Raw genomic sequence first — 26,263 nt, 5'->3', positions numbered from 1 at the left:
GGACTTCTGAAACAAGTTGTTAATAGTCAGCAGTGACTCATTTATCAGAAGCAATAATGCAGCTGGTGGCATCTTGTGGCGCCTTCGTGCATCGTCTGTAATCAAGGGACTGTAATTTTTGGTATAGCGGTAAGCGCGAAATTTTGGACAGTTTCTTTGCCCTTCTAGCTACCTAAAATACCGAAGTAGAGCGAAATAAACTCGCGAAATAATGCGAAATTTGGATCGTTGTGCGAAATATGTCATTAGCCACGAAATATACCATCTCTTTCACAAAAAGTAAGAAATATGCACAAAAATATTATTCTGTATTGTTAAAAAAAACATATCTGTGATTTTTGTTTTACTTAATTTCTCAATCGCTTGGTAACACCACAGTCTAGTATATTCAGTTTCTCCAGAAATGTATATTTATTTAAGTACCAGGTCGCAAAATGGGCGCATGCCTTTTACAAGATGTATGTAACATAGTACGTGATTCAGTATAAAAAATACAATTTACATTCAAACACTTTCACCAAAAGTGAAGTGTTTTACAAGAAATCACTCATTCATTAAACACGAGAAATTGCTGAACTATTAAGCAATGGATTTGGATGTGTTCTCAGAGATTTTATAAATTTGGTTGTGGCATTTTGAATATAATCACTAAATAACATTATATTTAGTGACTCATATAGTTGAGAGTTACTGATATCATAGTCTGCTCCCGTGATTGTCCTACATACAGAACTTTGTGTTCCATCCAGTCTTTTAATATGACGTACATGAGTATTTGACCAAATTTCACAAGCATATAACATATATGAATGGATCAGACAAGTGTATAATAAAACTTTGACTTTAAGAGAGATGCGACTTTCGAAAAGAGGATACAGCAGCATGAAACGAGCTCAATACGTAGTAAATACGCATCCATAGATTAGTTGCTAACCACTAGGATCGCTACTAACGCCTCATTACAGACAATGCGAAATAGTACCTGCACAGTCTATTGTTTCTAGTACCCTCATAAACTCAAGCTTCGTGACTGTATAGGCTATACTAGACTGTAATAACACCAATATTTTTGTGTTTTCTCTATGGCTAGGGTTATCAGACGTCCGGATTTTTCCGGACATGTCCTGCTTTTTAAGTGTGTGTGTGTGTGTCTCCTGCATCCGGCCAAGCATTGTAGAAAATTGTACATTGTCCTGCTTTTTAATCCTACTGGACATACAAATGGAAACTTTCGCGTGATACGTTATAACATAAGTGATACTTACACTTTATCACAAATCTCAGTCGAATTTTTACAGTATGACCAAAGAACATAGAATGACAACTGTGATCTAGCAGGCGGTAGTGCTTCGATCATGGAGAAATATCGATTACAGGATGCGGAAGCAGCTTTTGATGATCGATTAGTGTACTTCCGGAAATTCCATTTCCTCTGAATCTCTTGTATCAATAATAATTTCTAAATATAATAAAGATGCAATAAAAATTGTCCGTTATATCTAAAGTCGATTGAACCGATGTCCGTTAAATCGAGGGTTTACTGTACAAATCTAAGAACAGTTGAAGTATGCTTTGAAATGGAGCCTACTGAAATCGATTAGAAATTATTATGTGTATGTATGTTAAGTAAACCGTTAAAAAGGACGAGTAAAGAGAGACGTAGACCGGAGGGAAAAAGACCTTTGGGGAGGCCGAGACGTAGATGGGAGGATATTAAAATGTATTCGAGGGAGGTGGGATATGATGATAGAGACTGGATTAATCTTGCACAGGATAGGGACCGATGGCGGGCTTATGTGAGGGCGGCAGTGAACCTTCGGGTTCCTTAAAAGCCATTTGCATGCAAGTTGCAAAGAGAGACGTGGCAAACATAGCATGTAATTGAATGGAAAAAAGAGATTTAAAAATGATTTTTAAACAACAAACCAATCTGTCAGGGAGCATTCATACGTGGTACAGTCATTAAGTTCTGACACTGACGCCTGAATGGTAGGCACCCACAAGAATCTGGATGTCTCAGAAGATGCCGCGTGATACGGCGCACACTTAAACAGATCGACATCCTCCCTCAATATAGTCGCCGTTGGCCGCTATGCACGTCTGCCAACGTTGGTGTAGCTGCTGGAAGCACCGCTGAAAGATGTAGGCAGGAAGATGCCGTACGGCTTCTCTTGTGGCAGTCATGACCTTTTCGGCCGCATAAAAATTACGCCCTCGTAGGATTGATTTCATGAGGGGAAAGAGAAAAAAATCGCATGGTGCGAGATCAGGTGAGTACGGAGGGTGTAGCAAAACAGCGACCTGTTGCCTTGCAAGTTCCTCTTGGACAAGGATGGAGCGATGAGCAGGGGCGTTGTCGTGTAGCAACAGCCAATTCTTCCTATGCCAAAGCTCAGGACGCTTACGACGAATTGAATTGCTTAAACGGCCAAGAATCTCTTTGTAGAGGATCTTGTCTACAGTTGCACCTTGTGGGATGAATTCTATGTGAACAATTCCATTTGAATTAAAAAAACTGTTAAAGCATCACCTTGCCTTTTGACCTGTCTTGTTGCGGATTTTTCTGTCGTGGAAATAATGGCGTTTTCCAGGTGGCGGATTGTCGCTTCAGTTGCGGATCGTAAAGGAAACACCATGTTTCGTCTCCAGTTATGATCGGTTATAGCAGTTTCGCCTAATTTCTGACAGAACGTGACGTTTGCCCGTTGCTCAAACTGCAACGTACTCGAGTTCCGACGCGCGCATTCAAATCACCGTCACAACAAAGACCGTAGTTCTGCTTACAGTGCATGCACTCAACTGTCTCTTGTTGGGTCGAGAGACTAACTGACAAGGTATCATACCATGGCGCCTCCTATGCGCTATAGTGCACCACAACGCCACTATGCGCTCAGTATTAGAACTTAATGACTGTACCACGTATATTTCCATCTTTCATTTACAAGTTGATACTGACTGTGGCCTACATCGTGATAGATTATTATTATTATTATTATTATTATTATTATTATTATTATTATTATTATTATTATTTCTGATTTATCCATTTTTTGTTTATATAGGCTTTGACTCCTCTTTGCTTTTCATGTCTGTTGATGGAATTATTACTAATTCCTTTACAAGTAAGACTTCACACCATAAGAAGTGAGGTCGTTTATTTCAACTGCACACTCTCTTCAATCATGGGCTGCTCTCTTGAAGCAGGCAGTGAATAGGTTGTGATGAAGTGTTTCTGTGAACTGACCAGATCAAAGCAGTCCAGCATATACGTTGTAATTATTACTTCTTGCTGTACGTTCTCTCCATGGTCAGATGCAAGCTGAATACAGTCTTTTCTGAACTGCAACTACATATTCGTCAAAAACCTTGTAAATTCATGCTGCGATTGAGATTCCCCGCAAAATCTGAGTAAATTTTCCAAAATTTGTTTGTTTTTTATTGTTATTCCTCTCCACTCATGTTTGAATTCATTTATACGTATTATTTCAGCTGCACACGTTTTTTAAAATGGTACTTTTATTATGCCTAATTTCCTTCCTCGAAGCTTTGTTTTCAATCCTTCTTGGGTTGATTTTTTAATATGATTTTTAAAAAAGTATTGCTTTATCTACTCTTAGACAATATTAGGTTTAATAAGTACGGTATTTTATCTACGGGATTTTCCATTTGTTAACTCATGCGTTACTTAAAGTATTATTAATATTATTATTTATCCAGTGTTTTTCCCAGTTGTTAGTCAAGTATCAAATAATCCCATGGCGATTTCTACGACTCATCTCACTAAAATACCAGTTCATTATTACCAGTTAATTTCAGGGACGTTAGGTAACAACTCATTTGGTACAGCATGTTTAAATAATGACAAATTTTAATTTGAAGTGGTGTTTTAAAATATCCTATATCCACTGAAAGAATTATTTTCTCCTAAATTCTCAAGATTAGCTTCATTATTTTAAAAGTGATTTTAAAATTCACTATAAAATAGTTGAAATCTTGTTTTAAAATTTTTAAGTTTTTTTTTATTAGATATAAATAGTTAATTAACATACTGATTTTTTTATTTCTCACATTAGTTAAATTATTTTAAAAGTTGCTTTAGAAATTATTTAAAGACTAGCCGTACCCGTGCGCTCCGCTGCACCTGTTGGAAATAAATATAAAGTAATTACATAATTGAAATAGGACGTTTGATCCAGGGAACAACTTTTACAACAGCGCAAGATAATCTGCTTCGCTCATTACCCAATTTTTTTTGCATTGCATTTATTGCATATATATTTTATGTATTTTAACACGATTCAATTGAGCATAGTTAAAATTTGAATTATAAAATAATGGATTACTAAGCTAACGTACTATTACTGCATACTAAATCAATACACTCTCGTTGTTCGTTAATTCTATGAGATTAAAATGAGTATAGGCCTACATAAATATTATTTTAAGAAATACAGAAAACTAATGTACAAAATAGCCTATCAAATTTTCTGTGCATAAGAAGCTATTTTAATCTTACCTGTCCTCGATTTACTCAGACGTTACTGTAATTACATTATAGCATTATGTCCACCTAGAGAAACTACACTTTCCAATGGTGAAATAATAATTAATTATACAAATCGGTTAATTTAGCTTCTGATATTACTTCATACAAATACAGAAACATTGTCTGTAGGCTATGTTTAATAGCTTTCTATTGTTGATGTCCAAGGCCCCTGTTTCGATTGTTGTTGTCCAAGGCCCCTTATAGATGAAGTCATTTGTTCTTGATTCATTGCACCTTCTTAGATGGCGTTATTTTAATTTTAAAACTCATTTATCTCATTAAATATCAGTCCTATCAAAATTTTGTAAAGAATAAAACTTATCGGAAATCATTTTTAAAGAAACTTTTGTTATGTAATATTAAAAAAAATCAATAATAAGCGAGATATTTCGATTTATTTAATTCAGGCCCCCTTATAACCCCCCTTTTAAATAATGTATTTTGAATGCCATATAGCCTAAAATCTAAGTTACAACGAACTTAATTTATATTCCAATTTTCATATAAATCGGTTCAGCCATTATCGCGTGAAAAGGTAACAAACATAGACAGACAGACAGACAGACATTCAAACAAAAATTTCAAAAATGCGATTTTCGGTTTCATGGTGGTTAATTATATATGTTAAGACCATTTATTTTTGGAAAATCGAAAATTACCAGAAAAATTTCGGCTACAGATTTATTATTAGTATAGATTTACAAACATTCTATGTAGAATATTTTGCATTTTCTTATTATAATAATTTTTAGTAATCTAGAAGAAAATTGCCTTAAATCACCTTAAAATAAATAAATATACCTAATATTCAAGATTGGAATGTGATTGGATTTATATTTTGTGCGCGAGGAACAATTCCCAAATTTACATTGGAGATCCTCAGAAAATTAAAGGTTCCTGAAAAGACTCTTCAGACAATTGTATCAATCATTTTAAAATCTTCATTGAACATCATCAATCACCATGTCTATTCATATTTATAATATTCAATGTGTATTATTTATTTTCAATAAATTTTATCGTTTTGGTAGCTACCACATCTTGTCGCAGAATATTATTTAATTGCATTATGTATTTTTAACATCAATTTACATTTTCTTTTTTTGTTCATTTGAATTGATTAGGATGCCGATATTTTAAATCCAAGATTTAGACGGCTACTACTTTTTAAAATACTCCAAACTAGTTAATATTCTTTATTTGTTTAATTTTAGACCACTAATTGTCTCTTATTTAGTTAAAATAAAAGCAAGAAATTTTAATGTACTTTCAATTTTCTAGGAGCAGTGAAAATGTTAAAGAAAAAGTGTTTAAAATTATTTTAAAACCACCCAAGTTATTTCAAGTTATGATATTTTTCGTATCAAGTTACATTGTTGTTAGATTATTTTAATAGTAGGCGTATATTATGAAACCAGTTTATAATGCTAGCTACTTTATCACATTATTAAAAGCTTACCGAACGAACATAACATTATAAACGTGTTTCATACGCTTTTCTTTGTATGACAATTAATATAAAAGAATAATTAACGGAGAAATAATATGTCAAATTTATTATGAATGATGAGTAATTTGAAATCATGGCGTCCACACCTGTGGAGTAACGGTTAGCGCGTCTAGTCGCGAAACCAGGTGGCCCGGGTTCGATTCCCGATCGGGGCAAGTTACCTGGTTGAGGTTTTTTCCGGAGTTTTCCCTCACCCAATATGAGCAAATGCTGGGTAACTTTTGGTGTTAGACCCCGGACTCATTTCACCGGCATAATCACCTTCGTCTAATTCAGACGTTGATAAACCGTCGTAAAATAACCTACTAAAAAAAATCATGGCTATAAGGAATGGGTTACTATGACAACGGTAATGTATTCAAGTATTATTCACGGAAAACCGTTTAGTAATATCACAGTCTAGAATATACAGTCACGAAGCTCCATGTGTAGTAAATATGCATCCATAGATAGTTGCTAACCACTAGGTTCGCTAATATCGCCTCATTACAGACAATGCGAAATAATACCGGCACCGTCTATTGTTCCTAGCACCCTCACAACTCAAACTTCGTGACTGTATATACTAGACTGTGGCAATATTATTTTTCTGTGGTAGTGCGTGAAGTGCAAGGAGCTTTTTTATATTCAATAAACTGCTTAACTTTTATAGTCGAGAAAACAGCATTAGAAAGGAAAAAGACACATTCCTCTCAACTGATTGACGAGCCATATGTTTGGCAACATTTAATTATATGGCTACATCATTTAAAACAATCTCAAACATAATTACGATCATAAAAACAAACAAAAAAGTGGATTTTCTTAATTGTTCAACATTATTTCACCTTAGTGTTGCCCTAAGACGCCGAAATACCGTTTATGTTCGTGAATTATAGATGAAATACTTCATGATGGAAATAAAAATTCGCATTGAATTAATAACTAGATTTCCGTTTTATTCTCTCGCGCACCAATTCAAGAAACATTGATATAGCGAGACAGACAGTGACGGAGTATTCTGCGGTAATTTATGGCAAACAACGGAATCATGACATGACATCCTGTCAGGTTCTTCTGTTTGGATAAACAATATCTCGGCATTTGGCACAATATGGTATGATGTGTTATTATTTGCTTTGGAGTACATGTTGGCTTGCACTTCATCTAAATTTGTGAAGCAGTGACTCATAGTGTATTTGGCTTCTACTATACAGGCTGAATCAGAAATCTGGAACCACCTATATTATGCCTCTGATACTGTATCGTCGTTGTTCCTGCAATAACTCCTATGTGCAAAATATAAAATTTTGTGCGAGATCGTACGTATTTGCTTGTTTTCCACACAGAACCAATACACGGTAAGTGTGAAATACTACATTCAGTATTCCCAACGTAACACACATAACAATTTCCCTCTTCTTACCGCTTAAGCGCGACATTCATTTTACTGCTTTAGGCTTTTAACATATTATTTTTAGAGACGTTTAACATAGTAATAATTATAAAGTGGAAACTTATCACTGCAATTTCACCTAAATTGCAATGTCAATTATTGTTTTTAAATATTTGCAAAAATTAAGTAAAGTCTACTACTCCACGAAACTTATTGCATTCCTGATACAAGTAACATTAAGGAAGCCGTGAAAAAATCGACAAGATTCCAGATGCCGATGTTATTACTGCAATATGTTATATAAATAATATTGTTAAAATATTAAAATGAAAAATAAATCATTACATAACCTTACCGTTTGTTTTAAGTTCGCATTTATAGACTGCGGGAAAAAAAAAGACAGACGTATATCACGGCCTGCTGGAGTATAGTAAACACAGAAAACATTTTATATAAACAATGTTGAAGAAAGATATTTCGGTTTTCCGAAGTTGCCGTCATTAAACAGAAACCAAGATGGAGATTTAATTGCAACTAATTAGAAATTCGTCTTTCAGGTATGTAATAAACGATCTTCGCACAAAATAATGTACGATACACGAGCGATATGTTTGTTTTCATGTTCTCGGAAATTAAAAAAGCTCAACTACGTTTCGCTTTTTCAATCTTTTCCTCGACCATGAAAACGTCAACATACCGCTCTTGTAACGTATATTACTATTTCCGTTGGCAGCCGTACATAGAAGACTGTGAATTCTCACATTTTTTAAACAAAAAAATATAATTACATATAGGAGATTGTATTATTTGCTGTATCACTATTTAAGTTATTTAATAGAGCAAAAATCTGAAAATCGAAAATATGTCAGATAGGAGTTATTGCAGGAACAATGACGTTATGTTAGTTGAATATGTATGTTCACATTTAATGTAACATCAAGTCCACACCTGTGGAGTAACGGTCAGTGCGTCTGGCTGCGAAGCCAGGTGGCCCGGGTTCGATTCCCGGTCGGGGAAAGTTACCTGGTTGAAGTTTTTCCGGGGTTTTCCCTCAACCCAATACGAGCAAATGCTGGGTAACTTTCGGTGCTGGACCCAGGACTCATTTCACCGGCATTATCACCTTCATATCATTCAGACGCTAAATAACCTAGATGTTGATACAGCGTCGTAAAATAACCCAATAAAAATAATATAACATCAAGGCTTTTCTATAGCACGCGACACTGAAACTTCCAACTTGCATTTTTTTAAGTTCTACGGTGCGGGAATCTGTGACAGGTTAGTGGGGTTAGGCTTTCCGTAGACATTACATATACGATTCAGTTATGGGTTAGGTTAGTTTAGGCTTTTGGTATGCCTTGCATATACTAAGTGAAGTGAAATGTGCATTTCGCGTTCATTTTTAAGCGTAATGACTCTTTATTTCACGTGTTAAAATGTTAAATAAACATTTAAACCTACACCGATCAATTGGCCACCGGCGTGGCTCAGTCGGTTAAGGCGCTTGCCTGCCGGTCTGAAGTTGCGCTCGGGCGCGGGTTCGATTCCCGCTTGGGCTGATTACCTGGTTGGGTTTTTTCCCGAGGTTTTCCCCAACCGTAAGGTGAATACCAGATAACCTACGGCGAATCCACGGCCTCATCTCGCCAAATACCATCTCGCTATCACCAATCTCATCGACGCTAAATAACCTCGTAGTTGATACAGCGTCGTTAAATAACCGATCAATTCCTTCCATTTTTTGCTATTTTCTAATATATTTTCAAATCAACCAATGTCCTATATGAATTCTCCACATCCAAAACTATCTTTTCTCTGAAAATCAGGCCACTTTTCCATTTTTTTTCGTCACAAAAACCTTAAGTGCCGCATGCTGTAGAAAAATCTAATACCAATTAATCAACTAGTTACACACACAATTCATTATTGCAACCCTCGATCATCTTGAAAACCGCCATATTGGATTCAACTTTGAAATTTTACTTGGAAAAGTGGTCGTGTGTCCACTCTAAATTTTGTGACAAAACCAATCGAAAAATCAATTTTAAGACAGTGTCGCAATACTTGTAGAAAATGTCGCACATTAAAATTTTCATAAAATTGTTACTGTGCTCCACTTCACTTTTAAGAAATATATTTAACTACATGGGCATGGATAACGTGAAAGTCGCATGTTCGACACAATTTTGATGTTTGTATTACGTCATTAACATATTTCATCTCATTTCTTTTCTATTAGAAAGTTTCAAAGTTGTATCCAATATGGCGGGTGGTTACGGTTGTGTGTGTTATTTAGTTAATTCTTTAGTGTTGTAATAAATGGGAACATCTATACTCACCTAACATAGTATAAAATATATAGGATGTTACAAAAGTGTAGGTACAAACTGCAGAGGTGAATAGAAGCCAAAGAGTTCTAATAAACATAGGTAAGGAAATCAACTATTTCCGAGATAATGTCATCACTGTGGCAACCGACTGAATACAACTCGTAAATTGCAATCTCATTTATTATCTGGCGGTCGTGCGTACCTTCATTTTTTCAACATGAGCTTCGCGATCTTCTGGATGGTATGCCTCTTTGGGAAAGCAACTGCTGTGGTATATGTATGATGTAGCACCGACTCACTTTCATTTGAACGTTCAAGTGTTCTTACGCACAAGCTTCCACAATAGCTGAATCGGCGATGGCTTTCTAACACCATGGCCTTCCAGGTCCCCGGACTTAAATCCTCTGGATTTTTTTGTTTGAGGATATTTGAAATGTAGTATTTCAGTCCTGTTGATAATGTTAACGTATTCTGGGAACGGATTGTCAATGTTTCGAAGGCATTAAAGACATGTGAGGTATTTTGGAACGTGTATGGTTGTCCATGAGGAAACTTACTCATGCCTGTCTTATGAACGGTTGTCATATTGAGCACATGTTATAACGCTCTCTTTCTCCAGTGCATATCGGATGTTGTGTTACTCTAGAGTCTAGAGCAACTGTATTAACGGTTTTATTTTCGCTGGCAGAGTTAAGGCCATAAGGCCTACTCTTCCACTCAGTCACCCTTAATCAATACAATAGAGACATACTTACTTACTTACAAATGGCTTTTAAGGAACCCGCAGGTTCATTGCCGCCCTCACATAAGCCCGCCATCGGTCCCTATCCTGTGCAAGATTAATCCAGTCTCCATCACCATACCCCACCTCCCTCAAATCCATTTTAATATTATCCTCCCATCTACGTCTCGGTCTCTCTAAAGGTCTTTTTCCCTCCGGTCTCCCAACTAACACTCTATATGCATTTCTGGATTCGCCCATACGTGCTACATGCCCTGCCCATCTCAAACGTCTGGATTTAATGTTCCTAATTATGTCAGGTGAAGGATACGATGCGTGCAGTTCTGCGTTGTGTAACTTTCTGGATTTAATGTTCCTAATTATGTCAGGTGAAGAATACAGTGCGTGCAGTTCAGCGAGCAGGATAAAATGATTTTACCCTCTACATTTCAAGTTCTACATGCAGCAGCTATACCGAAATGCTATGTCTATTGTTCGAAAGCATAGGAAACCTGACTTTTTTTAACTTTAACCTACAATGCACAATAACCTGAAATAGCTATTGCTTTATTCCCATATGAAAAATACACTGATCGTCCTGACATTGTTACTTGAGTTTTCGTGTTGAAACTCAAAAACTGAAGGTGGATATGTTCAAGAAGAAGTATTCAGAAGGAGTATGTTATGGAAGCAAATAACTTTCACAATGACTGGTATTCTTCATTGAAAATAAATCTGAAAAAATTTTATTTGAATGTCTAATGAACTTAGTTTGCAGCATTTGCTGCACAAGCCACTAAACTATTTCCAACTAAAGATTGAAGTAGACATAAACAAACCCGAAATGTATTACTTCGCAATCGCAAGCTAGCTACCAAAGCAGCCACCAGGGCATATTATTTTCAGCAAGTGAGCACGCAGGGCAGCCACCGTCTGATATATTGCAGACATTTCAACACATTCATTGAACTAACCCGTAAATTGCTCACAGAGGGTTAATGTTTTATTATTTCTCTACAGGGAATAGTGGATTTTCATTTTCTGTAGATTCGTGATTAAATGTTATTCTTTGAAGAGTGGAGAATTTCTTTAATTCTACAGAAATTTATTTGAGGTTGACAATACTGAATCTCGCACTGTGTTATACCAGATGTGCTCTGTGAAGCTGCAAGTCACCTTGGGAGGGGATTTAATGCCTATTATGCATGCGCATTGCCATAATACACACTACAATGATTTAACACGCAATGTCTGAAACTACTAATATAAACATGTTGTTTAAATCGTAAGAAAGTGTTCTTATAAGCATGTTTAATTCACTCGTATTCCATGTATATTATACATTTTATTATTTTAGAAGGAACTACTTTAATATGAGGAAGAAGATGACAAGCACGAGTTTGGAGGCGTTGTGCGTCCAATAGCCAATCAGGAATCATTATGCCACGTGCATTTATTTACATTTACTTCAATCTTTAGCTGGAAAGAGAGTAGTATAGTAGATTTTAGAGGATTGTATAGAGAGTAAACTACTATTGCAATTTCAGTACGATGCTGGTCGAGGTGTGTCTAATGCAGTGACGTCTGTTTTGGCAGACTCGCAGCCTGGAGCAGCTAGAGGCCCGCAACGTGACGCTCAACGAGCAGTTCATGCCCATCCTAAGCCGCGCCCTGAGGATCGGCACCCAGCTGCAGGTCCTCAAGCTAGAGAACTGCAACCTCACCGGACGCCCCATCATCATCCTAGGTGAGTCCTGCATATGATGTGGCAGTGTTCAGACTTCTCCCAAGATCTGTGCTTGAGCTGATGATGTGGTGTTGCAGCCGCTGCTCTGAAGCTGAACTCTGGACTCCGGGAACTGTACCTCGCAGACAACAACCTCGGCGTGACTGATGCCATTCAGCTCGGCGGTCTGCTGCGCACCAACTTCACGCTGCAGCTCCTGGACATCAGGTAAGAGGCGCGCGAGACGTTTGTAGCCATTGTCGTCCTCTTTTCCTTTTTCTTGCTCCGACATCTGATATTCTCCTCCCCACCCGTTTTTCTCATCTTTCCCTTCTTTACTTCGTCGTCTTCTTTGATCTTCTTTCTCCTTAAGCTGCCATCTTCTCCCCAATTGTTCACTTTCATTTCTTCTCCTAATCTTGTTGCATTCTTACTTCTTTTATTTCTCTTTCTCCACGTTTTATCTGTTTTCTTTCTTCATTATTTTATTCTTGCTCCTCGTTTTGTCAGTCGTTAATTATTTTTGTCTACTTGCTTCCCTCCTCTTTCATTCTTCCTATTCTCTTGTTGGCCTCTTTTCTTCATCTTTTTCCTATTGCTCCCGTCTTTTGTTCCTCCTACTCCTCCTGCTATCGTCTTTTGTTTTTCCTACTCAACTTTCTACCATCTTCTTTCTACTCTTTCTCTTGTCTTTTGTTCCTCCTACTACTCTTGCTATTGTCTTTTGTTTTTCTTACTCAACTTTCTGTCGTCTTCTGTTCTTGCTTTCTTGCTCTCGTCTTTTGTTCTTCCTACTAATCTGTATCGTCTTTTGTTCCTCCTACTACTCTTGCTATTGTCTTTTGTTTTTCTTACTCAACTTTCTATCGTCTTTGTTTTTGCTTTCCTTCTCTCGTCTTTTGTTCTTCCTACTCATCTGTATCGTCTTTTGTTCCTCCTACTACTCTTGCTATTGTCTTTTGTTTATCTTACTCAACTTTCTATCGTCTTCTTTCTTGCTTTCTTGCTGTCGTCTTTTGTTCTTCCTACTCATCTGTATCGTCTTTTGTTCCTCCTACTACTCTTGGTATTGTCTTTTGTTTTTTTACTCAACTTTCTATCGTCTTCTATTCTTGCTTTCTTGCTCTCGTCTTTTGTTCTTCCTACTCATCTGAATCGTCTTTTGTTCCCCCTACTACTCTTGCTATTGTCTTTTGTTTTTCTTATTCAACTTTCTATCGTCTTCTGTGCTTGCTTTCTTGCTCTCGTCTTTTGTTCTTCCTACTCATCTGTATCGTCTTTTGTTCTTTCTACTACTCTTGCAATCATCTTTATTCTTCCTACTGATCTTGCCATCTTTTCTTCTTTCTACTACTCTTGCTATGACAGTAGAATCCCTCTTATCCGGCACCAAAGGGACCAGGCTAGTTCTGGATACGAGATTTTGCCGGGTAATTGAATAAATACCGGTATATACAAAAAAGAAAAAAGTTCGTATTTCATGGTGACAAATGTTGAAACTGCAGCCATGTGAACCATATTTCTCTATCACTTGCTCATAACCAAATAAACATAAAAACTTTGTGGATTTCCCTTATTAAAACACATCACACAACACAAATAATGCACTAATTTCAGGTTCGAATATTCGCTGAAAATTGAAGTTCGTACGATCTTCCTAATGTGGCAACACTGACGGTCCGAACATAACTAAATAAACTGTGTGGTTTTTCTTCATTAAAACACGACTGAAAACGAAAGGGAATATTCACTGAAAACGAAAGTTCGTGCTGACTTCCTAATGTGGCAATACTGGCGTCCTGAATATAATTAAATAAATATAAAAACTATGTGGATTTTCTTTATTAAAACACATCACCACTTTTAGGTTCAAATATTCATTGAAAATGAAAGTTCGTGCGAACTTACTAATGTAGCAAAACTGACGGCCCAGATTGCGGCAATGTGACAGATTAAAAATTCTTTTTTGGCGCCAGAGAGAATTTTTCTCCGTTCCATTACTCTTTCATCGTATGATGACGCAGAATATCTGCATGGAAATATCATATGTACTTCAGTACATTATAATAATATATATGATATGCATTGTATCCTTCACCTGACATAATTAGGAACATTAAATCCGGACGTTTGAGATGGGCAGGGCATGTAGCACGTATGGGCGAATCCAGACGTAGTGCAGAGGGCGGCCACTGGAGGGAACCCAAGAGTTGGAACTTAAACTGAGACGATTCTGTCCGACGCCGGGGTGGATATCCGGTGTGGCTTGGTGGATAAAGCATCAGCACGTAGAGCTGAAAACCCGGGTTCAAATCCCGGCGCCGGAGAGAATTTTTCTCCATTCCATTACTCTTTCATCGTATGATGACGCAGAATATCTGCATGGAAATATCATATGTAGTTCGGTACATTAAAATAATGTATACAAAAGTGCCGTTGTTTTGATATTGCCGGTTATTTGGGTGCCGGTTATGAGGGATTTTGCTGTAGTTTGTTCTCCTGACGTGTTTCTTTCCTTTTTATTCTTCCTACTGCTCTTGCTGTCGTTATATCCTCTTCTGTTATTTCCCTCTCCTGCTTTTTATCCTTTTCTTTTATTATCCTTTCTCCTCGTGCTCTCCTCTTACTTCCCTTCTACCTCTTGATTTTCTCCTTATTTCCTCCTTTGTTTCTTGGACTCCTCGTTTCTTCTTCATCCTGCTATTTTTTCGCCCTTCCCTCTGTTTTGTCTTCCTTTTTTGCTTTCCTTTACCTCTTCCCCATCCCCTTCTCCTCATGCTCTTATTTCTCTTACTTTGTGCACTCCATCTCACAGTCGATTCTCTCTCGTTTGTCTTGCAGTAACAACAACATTCAAGACACGGGCCTGGGCCACATTTCTGACGGACTGACGGACCAAACGCCAGGCCAGGCAGGCAATGGACTGAGCATCCTGGTGTTGTGGAACAACCACCTAACTCGCAATGCATCCAAGCACTTCGCCAGAGCCGTGGTGTGTGTCCATTACGACAGACGAGATGAACAAGAAACTTAAAATGTTGTGCTGATGTTCTCCGCAACATCCTGTGGTGTAGGGGTCAGCATGCTGGTCTCTTACACAGAGGTCCCGGATTCGATTCCCGGTCGGGTTGAATTGGTTGAGGTTTTTCAGGGTTTTCCCTCAACCGTAAGGCAAATGTCAGGAAATTCGGGCCACAACATCCCTGAATATCACTGGCCTCATTCATCACCGAAATCATATTCATAACAAATCTGTAATAATATACAGTCGCCATCTATAGTCCCGTCGCTCTAATTTCCTGCAGCCAATCGCGTTGCAGGTCGGCTACATTTAAACGTGTGCGTTTTGTGATTCGCTGATTCATTTCTTAAGCCTCGATAAATACTTAATATAATCGCCCGCCATTTTAGCTCTTTCGTTGGCGTTCTCAGAAAGCACACGAAGACGTTATTTGCCGCTCAATTATTTGCTGAATTACAGTGCGTTTGATTTATTATCATAGGAGCTACGACATGATAATGTTTAACAGTGTGGCAAATAGATTCCTCGTATGGTAGCTCGGCAACATAAGAACAAAAATGGCGAACGATACTACCTACCTAGACTTTATAGAGCCTTCATTTTCTAAGACGTAAGAAAGAGGCGGAGTCACGCCGGAAATAACGTCGGGACTATAGTTCACAACAATAGAACCAGTCTCAACAAGTACACAGGCCTTCGGATTTTAACCAAAGATTAACTCGCGATATGACCAAAGATGTTAAAGCGAGTATAAATAACAGCAAAAAGAAAAAAGAAAAAAAAACTCCTCTGCCTCTTGGGCATGGGTTTATTGTGCTTGTCAGCAAAGCCCTTCCAAGGCACTTGTGCCGATTATAACGCGAGTAATGAAAGTTCTTTCTCTACAAGCTACTAAAATTATTAGAAATGAAAATTAAATTGTTATGAAATCGTAGCATTGGCTTAAAAAAATCGTAACAAATTCATTTATTTTCAGGAAGAGAATTTTAAAAACTGCGTTCACATATTAACAATGTTAAAGACGGCAACCGTTAAGACAGCCAATTCGACTGAATTTTAATTTTAAGTGTGCAATTACTGCCATATATTTTATTATGTTGTTGTTGTTTTCTAATGCCAGGCGTTTGACAATAAAGTCATTTGACCTCTTGCACTCCAATATTTTTCAAAGATATTATCATGACCAGCCACTGAAGCACAGATTTTGAGGTGTTCCGAATCCATTTCTTGGTTTGAGTTGCACAATGGGCAGTTAGGGGACTGATATATTCCAATTCTATGCAGGTGTTTGGCCAAACAATCATGGCCTGTTGCCAATCTAAATGCAGCTACAGACGATTTTCGTGGTAAATCGGGAATTAACTGTGGATTATGATGCAGAGAGTTCCATTTTTTCCCCTTGAGATTGTGTTATCAAATTTTGTTTGTTGAAGTCTAAGTATGTAGATTTAATAAATCTTTTCACAGAGTAATACGTAGATTTAGTAACAGGTCTGTAAGTAGCAGTGCTGCCCTTCTTTGCTAAAGCATCCGCATTCTCGTTTGCCAGGATTTCACAATGGGATGGTATCCATTGGAATACAATTCTTTTATTGAGTGATATTAATATATATTTTATTATACATTACTATGCGTACGTGATTTTTCTCAAGATTGTGTAGAAATATTATGGAATTCCTCATTATTTGTTTTGGCGTTATCAATAACTATCGTAATAAACAACTTCTTCAATATCTTGTATGACGATCCATACCAATTCAGATTTTAACGTGACACACCTATAATAACTTTTGAACTGAATTTTGTCGCGATTTTTCTTCCTCATTAAGCAATATTATTAAATTGCACTTCGACTGTCTTTCTCTAACAAAAATTTCATGTAAGGGACTGGGTTCGACATGCGGAGTAGAGGATTGCATATGCTGATCATTGTAAGTTTTGACAAATGATGAATGTAAAGAGAACCTCTTGGTAGCTGCTGCGTTCAGTACAGTAGAATCCTTTTCACATTCTGCATTGGTAATCACAGCAATTCAGAAAGTATCCTTTTGTCTCCATCTTTAGAAACTCGAACAGTGTTTTGAACATACTTTCACTATCTTATGTTAGCAAATGAGCATTAAGATATGAAATATTTAATGGCTGGGAAGATCTTTGTACTAACCACACTATACCTCGATCTTGTTGGATGATCGTTCACTTCTGTTGTGGCATGAGGACGTCAGGTCAGCAGCCAGCTAATCGGCCTTGGCCCTTTATGGACTGTCATGCCACAGATTATCTTTTCCTTTTTAATGTATTCGAGTAAAAACATAGCGAAAGCTGATAATGAGTCAATCATAGAGTTGCCAGGTTGAACTATCGCCAAACCCGGAGATTTACGATGTTTATGAAATTTGTTATTATTATTATTATTATTATTATTATTATTATTATTATTAATTATTTTATTATTTTTGAGGCTCAATTAAAATCGTATGGAGGTCAATACACAATGATGCGAAAAATGTGGTTTTTGAAGACAATTTATTACTTCAAAATGCAGAAACTGAATGATGGTAAAATTAATAATAATGTTCTTTCAAATAATCATAATTAAAAATGGTGCTCTATGTGACCGCCATTTGCCCGCACAACCATTTGTAGGCGTCTTCTCCATTGTCCAATAGCACTGGATATCTGTCTTTGATCAAGAAGGCGTTTTCAGTATGTTCAATATTACGAATTCTTGTTTTGTAGTAAACTGCTTTTTGTAGTTGACTCCATACAGAATAGTCCATAGGATTAAGATCTCGCTTGATACTCCAGCGGAAACCATCAGAGAATCTGAGAAATGTGAACTTTCACACAATAATCTCTCAGGAGGGATATCATGTCCGTATCTTGCTAATCAATCGTTGTACACTTAAAACAGACCATTCTCGCTGAGTGTAGTTCCTTACAATTTGACGGGCAGATAAATTATCATATTGGTGCAAATGTTTAATGAAAATCTTGTCTTCGTTTGTTAAGCGATCCATTATTCACAAAATGAGAACTCAAAATGGAAGAAAACAAATGATCAATCAATCTTCTTAATGTATCCAGCTGTTTGCTGACAACATAAAGTCCACTATAGTCCACTGTAGTCTATTCAGTTGTTTTTCTCGAGAAATGAGGGGTATTTTGATCGGTGTTCATTATAGATGCCTGTTGCTAGTAGCTAGAGTTGGAGTGTAGTCAATATATACTGCAGGGCTGTGTCTTCTGCAACTGGTACTGATGATTTTAATTTACTTCTTTTGTGCTTTATGGATGGACGGTATAGAAGAAAGTGTTCCAGATCTTCATCACGATTATTACACCACAAACAAGTAGGATTATCAGAAATGTGAAATCGGTGTAGGTACAATTGAGTGACAATGTGACCTGTTCTGGCTCTTGTTAAAAACGTTTTAACATGTCTGGGCAAGTTTTTGTACATTTCCAGGTCATTTGGTTTCTTTTGTACAGACTGTAAAATTTTTCCTTTGTCAGAAGAGAGCCAATTGTTGATCCATAGGTTTGTAAAATGAGACTTTACTGAAGCAAAGCACTGGATAGAGATATGACTTGAAGAGGTCTTGGTTGCAAATATGTTGCCTGTTTTGCAATATTATCGACTTTCTCGTTTCCAGGTATACCACAATGACTAGGTATCCATTGAAATGTTATTTTCTTTTGGAGTTCTTTTAGTTTACTTAGTTGTTTCTGAATTGGAATAATTCTATGTGCATATAGGTTTGGTACTTATTTAATTATATTAAATATAGTCCCCTTGGAGTCGGTAAGTATGCAAATAGATTTTTCAGAAATTTGAGTAACACACTGAAGAGCAGCATCAATAGCTAGCAATTCAGTGTCAAGACTGGAGGAGGATGAACATGGTATGAAATAACTTTCTTGATATTTTGGAATATAATACCCTGCTCCTGATGTCCCAAATGATGATAGCACAACAAACGGCTTGGCCTGCTGAACTCGTAAGACCATAATGCTTAGTTCGGCATAAACGATCTATTTTGCACTGCCTTACAAAAAATAAAAAATAATTTAAAAAAATTGAATAATACAGTACTTTCCCAGTCTACAGAGACTGTGAAATTTGCCTGTGAAATAAAGTTTCAAGTAAAATCATTAGGTACTGGAATATAACCATTTAAATTTTGTGCCTTTTTTTTTTTTTGGCCCACTGTGTATATATGTGAGACGTTGAATTCACTGTCAGTTGACATTAATCCTGTGTGTGTGTTGGTAGGCACGCAGCCAGACATTGGAGACTCTGAACATTGGGCAGAACATGCTGACCAACGAGTGTCTGCACGTCATGAAAGACTCACTGCAGCAGAATAGAACTCTCCTGCGACTTGGCATGCAGTCTACACATCTCACCTGCGAGGGTGCCATCGCCCTGGCCGAGTTCATTGCTGACAACCCTGTCATACAGGTGTGTGAATGCATTCCCAGATACACTTGCTGGCTATTAGTTTTCAAACGATCTTGCGCAATAGGTGAGGTTCGAACAGTTTGCAAACACTTCTCAAACCATCACAAACTTATTTAAATTTTGAATACATTTTTAAAGATTGTCAAATAAGTCGGAATATGATAGATAATATAGTCCCCCCCCCCACCCATCTTGACTTATAACGATGTTAACTGAAAAATATTTTGTTAACACATTTATTTTTCTTATGAACATTTTCAACCTATTGTGGGCATCTTCAGACAAAGATATTTGTACCTAACTTGCATAATATATGTTGAAGTACACAAATTAATTAGTTAGAATATGTTGTTGTTGTTGTTTTCTAATGCCAGGCGTTTGACTAAAGTCATTTGACCTCTTGCACTCCAATATTTTTTTAAAGATATTATCATGACCAGCCACTGAAGCACAGATTTTGTGGTGTTCGGAATCCATTTCTTGGCTTGAGTTGCAGAATGGGCAGTTAGGGGACTGATATATTCCAATTCTATGTAGGTGTTTGGCCAAACAATCATGGCCTGTTCCAATCTAAATGCAGCTACAGACGATTTTCGTGGTAAATCGGGAATTAACTGTGGATTTTGATGCAGAGAGTTCCATTTTTTCCCTTGGGTTTGTGTTATCAAATTTTGTTTGTTGAAGTCTAAGTATGTGGATTTAATAAATCTTTTTACAGAGTAATACAATTAGTTAGAATATATGAATACATTTAAAAATATTTTCTAAAAAGTGTACTAAAACACAGCAACAAATTATGTAATAAATATGCATATTTAATGTCATATTCTTCATGTTAGCTGGAGATCGTGAACAAGTTATTGTATTAGATTAAAATATGTAATGACTCAAATAAATACTTGTTGAAAAATAAGCCTCTCAAATTAAATGTGCATATTTTAACATGCTATGAACAGAGAATATTACATATATAATTTAAAAGCATCTTCAATGTGTTGAAATCAAGAGGAAAAAGGTGCGACCGCAACATTATGATCAAGTCATACACTACTATCAATTAATTGTTATGCAATGAATCATCACAGCAATACGAGATCGACCACAATAACTTAATATTATCCATCGTAATAAGTTGACTTTATTACTATTACAATAATGCATATTTAAACATTCTGGTTTAACGGATTATCATGACATCAATTTAGTTTATACAAACATCCATGTTATACTCTCAAAACCTTCGTCGCCAATCCTAAGTCCTTCCTTATTTACACCATTTTTCCACACCAGTAAAAAAAAAACTTTCTCCCCTTTCTCCCACGCTGCCACAGTTGCAGTCCTCCTCATGTCGAACTCCGGTCTCAAAGGCTGGCTTCCTTGCTCACTCGCTGCTGATTCACTGACTAGCTGACGAAACTAAACTGACTCTCTTTTGCGGCTCACTTGCCTCTTTTATTTATTAGATTACACTTTCTCGAATGTACTGCATCGCGTAGCTTCTACAACAATCAGTTCGCTTGGCTTTGCGAAACTTCCTGATGTTCCCCCCTGCTCCGCATCACGCCGCACCTTCCATCGCACTAGATGCACGCGCAACTTCCCCGACGCGACGAGGTCTTCCAACATGGCTCCACAATATATACAAATATGTTGTTGTTGCTGTTTTCTAATGCCAGGCGTTTGACAATAAAGCAATTTGACCTCTTGCACTCCAATATTTTTCAAAGATATTATCATGACCAGCCTCTGAAGCACAGATTTTGAGGTGTTCCGAATCCATTTCTTGGTTTGAGTTGCACAATGGGCAGTTAGGGGACTGATATATTCCAATTCTATGCAGGTGTTTGGCCAAACAATCATGGCCTGTTGCCAATCTAAATGCAGCTACAGACGATTTTCGTGGTAAATCGGGAATTAACTGTGGATTATGATGCAGAGTGTTCCATTTTTTCCCTTTAGATTGTGTTATCAAATTTTGTTTGTTGAAGTCTAAGTATGTAGATTTAATAAATCTTTTCACAGAGTAATACGTAGATTTAGTAACAGGTCTGTAAGTAGCAGTGCTGCCCTTCTTTGCTACAGAAACTACAAAAGTACATGTGATTATATAAGCGTTAAAAATTTATATAGAACAATGAAGAATTAATAACACTGAAAGTTACTAGTGTTTTTATATCATATTACCAGATGTGATTAATAATAATCTAAGGAATTTTTAAAAAATATTAAGCACCTATAATTAACCCTTGCATTAAAGATATGAGTATGTACTTTTTAAAATTAAAATCCTGAAAAATTTGTGAAAAATGGATTCTGCTAGTTTTTCCCCCTGTATCCTTCAATTTAATTTTTGAGGCTCCCTTAAAAATGTACGAAGTTGTGCTTAATGTGCATTCTGTAGTGTTTTACGTGAAGTTTCTTTTCGTTGCAGAGGATAGACTTGCGAGACAACAACCTGAAGGTGGCCGGGCTGATGGCCCTGGCCCTTTCTATGAAGGTGAACAGCAGCGTCACACAGCTGGACCTCGATAGCGTGCCCAAGAGGAAGATGGTGAGCACAGACAAATGACTGTGACTGTCCTTTACTCAGAAGACGAGCAGAAAGAATGTGGCCTTCTTGACTATCGCTGCTGATTATTATAAACATCGCTCAGATAAGCATCCCAGTAGCCAGGTTATTACTCGTACAGGAAACATGAGTAACATGCGTATGGAAATTAAAGCTAAGTTGAACAGAAGGAGACCTAATGTTTCCGCTTACTGCAGTACAAATATTGCACGTGTTGTCGTACGTTATCTGTTCACATCCCTTCCTCCTCAGTCCGCTGTCGTCTTCTCCTGAGTCACCGACAGTACTTGTGTGTGTGTGTACGTTAACATCGGCTTCTATCTGGAATAAATTCAGTATGTTCGTCCTTTCCTTGTGTCTTCATCATCTTGTTTCATTTTCTCTTTCCCCTATACTTTCTCGCCCTGTTTTTCCAATCCTACTCATCTTCATAACTCTCCTTATTGTTTTCCTTTTTGCCTTCATGTTTATCATTCTGGTTCTTCATTCTTCGTCCTTTCTTTATCTTTCTCTTCTTTGTCTTCATTCTCTTTTCCCTCTTTCTCCTCGTCTTGTCTTCCTCCTCTCTTTTATCTTTCTCTTCGTTTTTGTTTTTCTCCCCGTCTTTGTCTTCTCTCTTTCATCTTTCTCTTCGTTTTGTCTTCCTTTTATCTTTTATCTTTCTCTTTTTCTTTGTCTTCATTCTCTTTTTCCTCTTTCTCCTCGTCTTGTCTTCCTCCTCTCTTTTATCTTTCTCTTCGTTTTTGTTTTTCTCCCCGTCTTCGTCATCTCTCTTTCATCTTTCTCTTTTTTGTCTTCCTTCTATCTTTTATCTTTCTACTCGTCTTTGTCTTCATTCTCTTTTTCCTCTTTCCCCCGTCTTTGTTTTCACTCTTTCATCCTTCTCTTCGTTTTGTCTTCCTTCTATCTTTTATATTTCTCCTCTTCTTTGTCTTCATTCTCTTTTTCCTCTTTCTCCTCGTCTTGTCTTCCTCCTGTCTTTTATCTTTCTCTTCGTTTTTGTTTTTCTCCCCGTCTTCGTCTTCTCTCTTTCACCCTTCTCTTTTTTGTCTTCTATCTTTTATCTTTCTACTCGTCTTTGTCTTCATTCTCTTTTTCCTCTTTCTCCTCGTCTTGTCTTCCTCCTGTCTTTTATCTTTCTCTTCGTTTTTGTTTTTCTCCCCGTCTTAGTCTTCTCTCTTTCACCCTTCTCTTTTTTGTCTTCTATCTTTTATCTTTCTACTCGTCTTTGTCTTCATTCTCTTTTTCCTCTTTCTCCCCGTCTTTGTCTTCACTTTTTCATCCTTCTCTTCGTTTTGTCTGCCTTCTATCTTTTATCTTCCTCCTCTTCTTTGTCTTCATTCTCTTTTTCCTCTTTCTCCTTCTGTTGTCTTCCTCCTCTCTTTCATCTTTCTCTTCGTTTTTGTTTTTCTTCCCGTCTTCGTCTTCTCTCTTTCATCCTTCTCTTTTTTTGTCTTCCTTCTATCTTTTATCTTTCTACTCGTCTTTGTTTTCATTCTCTTTTTCCTCTTTCTCCTCGTCTTTGTCTTCCTCCTCTCTTTTATCTTTCTCTTGGTTTTTGTTTTTCTCCCCTTCTTCGTCTTCTCTCTTTCATCTTTGTCTTCCTTCTATCTTTTATCTTTCTACTCGTCTTTGTCTTCTTTCTTTTCTTTTTCTCCTCGTCTTCCTCTTCCTTGTCTTTCTTGTATTCCTCTTCAATGTCCATTGTCTTTCCCACGTGATTCTCACATCACCCTATTGCATGTCATCACTCCTGAATGTCTCAGACTGTAGGATGTATCTCATCTCAACTATGAGCTCACATTTGTGCAGGAGGAGGACAGCAACACGCTGGACCAGTACCGCGGCCTGGTGTCCGAGATCCGGGGGTACTGCACCCGCAATGAGACTGCAGCACGCGAGGAGGAGGACACGGTGGACGAGGGGCCTGCTGCGGGGGCTCCGAACAGAGGGCGCCTGTCAAGCAACACTTCGCGCAAGATCTCGCTGACGTGCGAGACACTGCTGCGCACCACGGCCATGCCTCCTCAGCCACTCGTGGCCGACAGCGGGCTGCTGGCAGAGCCACGGCGTGGCAGCAGTGGGAGACTGCGCAGCCCTGCGCCCAGCCCCATCCCCAGTCCCGTGTCGAGCCCCGTGCCCAGCCCCTCGCGAACGAGATTCCAGGCAAGTGCATCTTGCAGCAATGCATGCTGGGTAGGCCAGTCCTCTTCCTGCTGCTTCTGTCACCCTCAGTTGTATAGCAGATACCGTGTTAGTTGTAATATCCAACGCTTGCGTGTTCAAACCCAGCTGAGAATGATAAATTTGTTAGTATGGCTTTCTCAGGAGGGGGTATTCTCCTGGAGCATCCACATGGCTGTAGCTTTATAGAATTAAGTTTATTTATTTTTCAATCTAATTATGACTCCATGGCAACCACTTAAGGTACGGTCACACGTCGCTACTTTTGCAGGGCTGCAGTACAAAAAACTGCGCAACTCTCGTACTGCGACGTGTGAACAACGGTGCAACCCGAAAAGTAGCGGCTGCCGAACCTGCTGCTCGCTACTTTTTCATGCTGCGCGCAGCTTAAAAGTAGCGACGTGTGAACAGGGTTCTCAGGGTTGCAGCTGCAGCATTTTTGATATCGGTTTTGTTGAAACTTTTGCTGCGGTTGCGACCAGTGTTGCCACCCAAATGTACCAATGATACTTTTATTGTTTGGATGTATTTTAATGTTAGATGTGATGAAAATAAATGATAAAATAACAGTTATTAAGTGCACAACACAGTCTGAGCATATTTGCTGATGATATAATTAATTTTCTTAATTTTCTGTAGCGTAGTTTCGAACAGGAGGGTTGCCAACATTGATTACGTGAATATGCTGTTGGTTATCATTTAAGTATATAGGCAGTTTTAAAAGCTTTATAGTAAAAATAATGCCAATTTCTGAATACTAGTTAGGACAGAAAAGCAAATTATAGATAAGTAAGCTTTTGCATGAGTTTCTTAATAATGCGAACATAACCACAAGATGTATATTGAGAAGTCAACACGGAGATGGAAACCTGCAGCATGACTGCGGCTGCAAAAGTAGCGCCTTGTGTGTGAACAGACTCGCAACCTCCAGTTGCAACTTTTGCTGCACTCGGGTTGCGCAGCACGAAAAGTAACGTGCAGCGCACTACTTTTGGCTTATGTGTGAACACGACACGCAACTTTTGCAACTACAGTACAAAAGTTGCACAGCAAATGTTGCGACGTGTGACCGTACCTTTATTGTTATACGCAAATTGCAAGAGATGCACTACCAAACCTCTGTAGATTTATTTCTGCTTGTCGAATACATTTTCAGTTATATAATCATTTCTTTTATTCGTAAGGATTATACAGTGCATAAATTTTATTTTTCCACATTAGCATATGGGACCAGAGTCGGCAGTAAGAAACTGCATGCTCTGCCATTCTAGGACACACATTTCACTGTTATTATTGTGTGCAATTTTGAGTTTCATTTCTCTGTTTGTGTCTGTTGCTTCAATCATGGTTCAGAGATTTAATACAGAGGAAAGAATTTTTCGCTATACTGGAGAATTACCACAGTAGCTTTGAACCGTGCCGTTACGTTTACCACCAAATTTAACTACATACACAATGTTGCCAACATAAGAACATGATTTTGGTCTGTGGTGTCATTAGAAGGAGAAATTTGTTTCTTTTTCTCTCTACCTCCTTCGTTCTGAACGTTACTGAGAGATAGCACAACTGTTACTCTCATCTATTGCAATGATTTTTCCCTTGACCACCAATTTGCTTGGACGACATTTCTACACAGAAGATTAAGACAGATCTTACAAGCGATCCCCAGTTACTAATAGTATGGTCATCAAAATTGTGTCTCCATTTTATCTGGAACTAAGATCTCTCTCGCATTTTCTTTTGTTTCATCACGACCAAATGGGTTTATCTCTCTGGTATCAATGTTTCTAGTCGATCATGGCCTTTATGACA

At 37.6% G+C, this 26,263-nt stretch overlaps 1 protein-coding gene across 3 annotated transcripts in view; it reads left to right on the top strand.

The window, feature by feature from the left end:
- LOC138698578 (uncharacterized) overlaps positions 1-26,263 on the top strand; it is a 215,211-nt gene that overhangs the window by 172,069 nt on the left and 16,879 nt on the right. For 2 of the 3 annotated variants that reach the window (XM_069824602.1, XM_069824603.1), the window contains exons 4-9: positions 12,082-12,232; positions 12,310-12,439; positions 15,053-15,203; positions 19,510-19,698; positions 22,130-22,249; positions 24,080-24,433. In XM_069824602.1, coding sequence (XP_069680703.1) covers positions 12,082-12,232; positions 12,310-12,439; positions 15,053-15,203; positions 19,510-19,698; positions 22,130-22,249; positions 24,080-24,433 — 1,095 coding nt within the window. Of the gene's footprint in view, positions 1-12,032; positions 12,233-12,309; positions 12,440-15,052; positions 15,204-19,509; positions 19,699-22,129; positions 22,250-24,079; positions 24,434-26,263 lie in introns of all 3 variants that reach the window. The other variant, XM_069824605.1, reaches the window with a different exon arrangement.

This window comes from Periplaneta americana, chromosome 4 (genome assembly GCF_040183065.1).
Source record: "Periplaneta americana isolate PAMFEO1 chromosome 4, P.americana_PAMFEO1_priV1, whole genome shotgun sequence".
NCBI classification, from domain to species: Eukaryota; Metazoa; Arthropoda; class Insecta; order Blattodea; family Blattidae; genus Periplaneta; species Periplaneta americana.
This window is presented reverse-complemented; position numbering and strand designations above follow the sequence as displayed.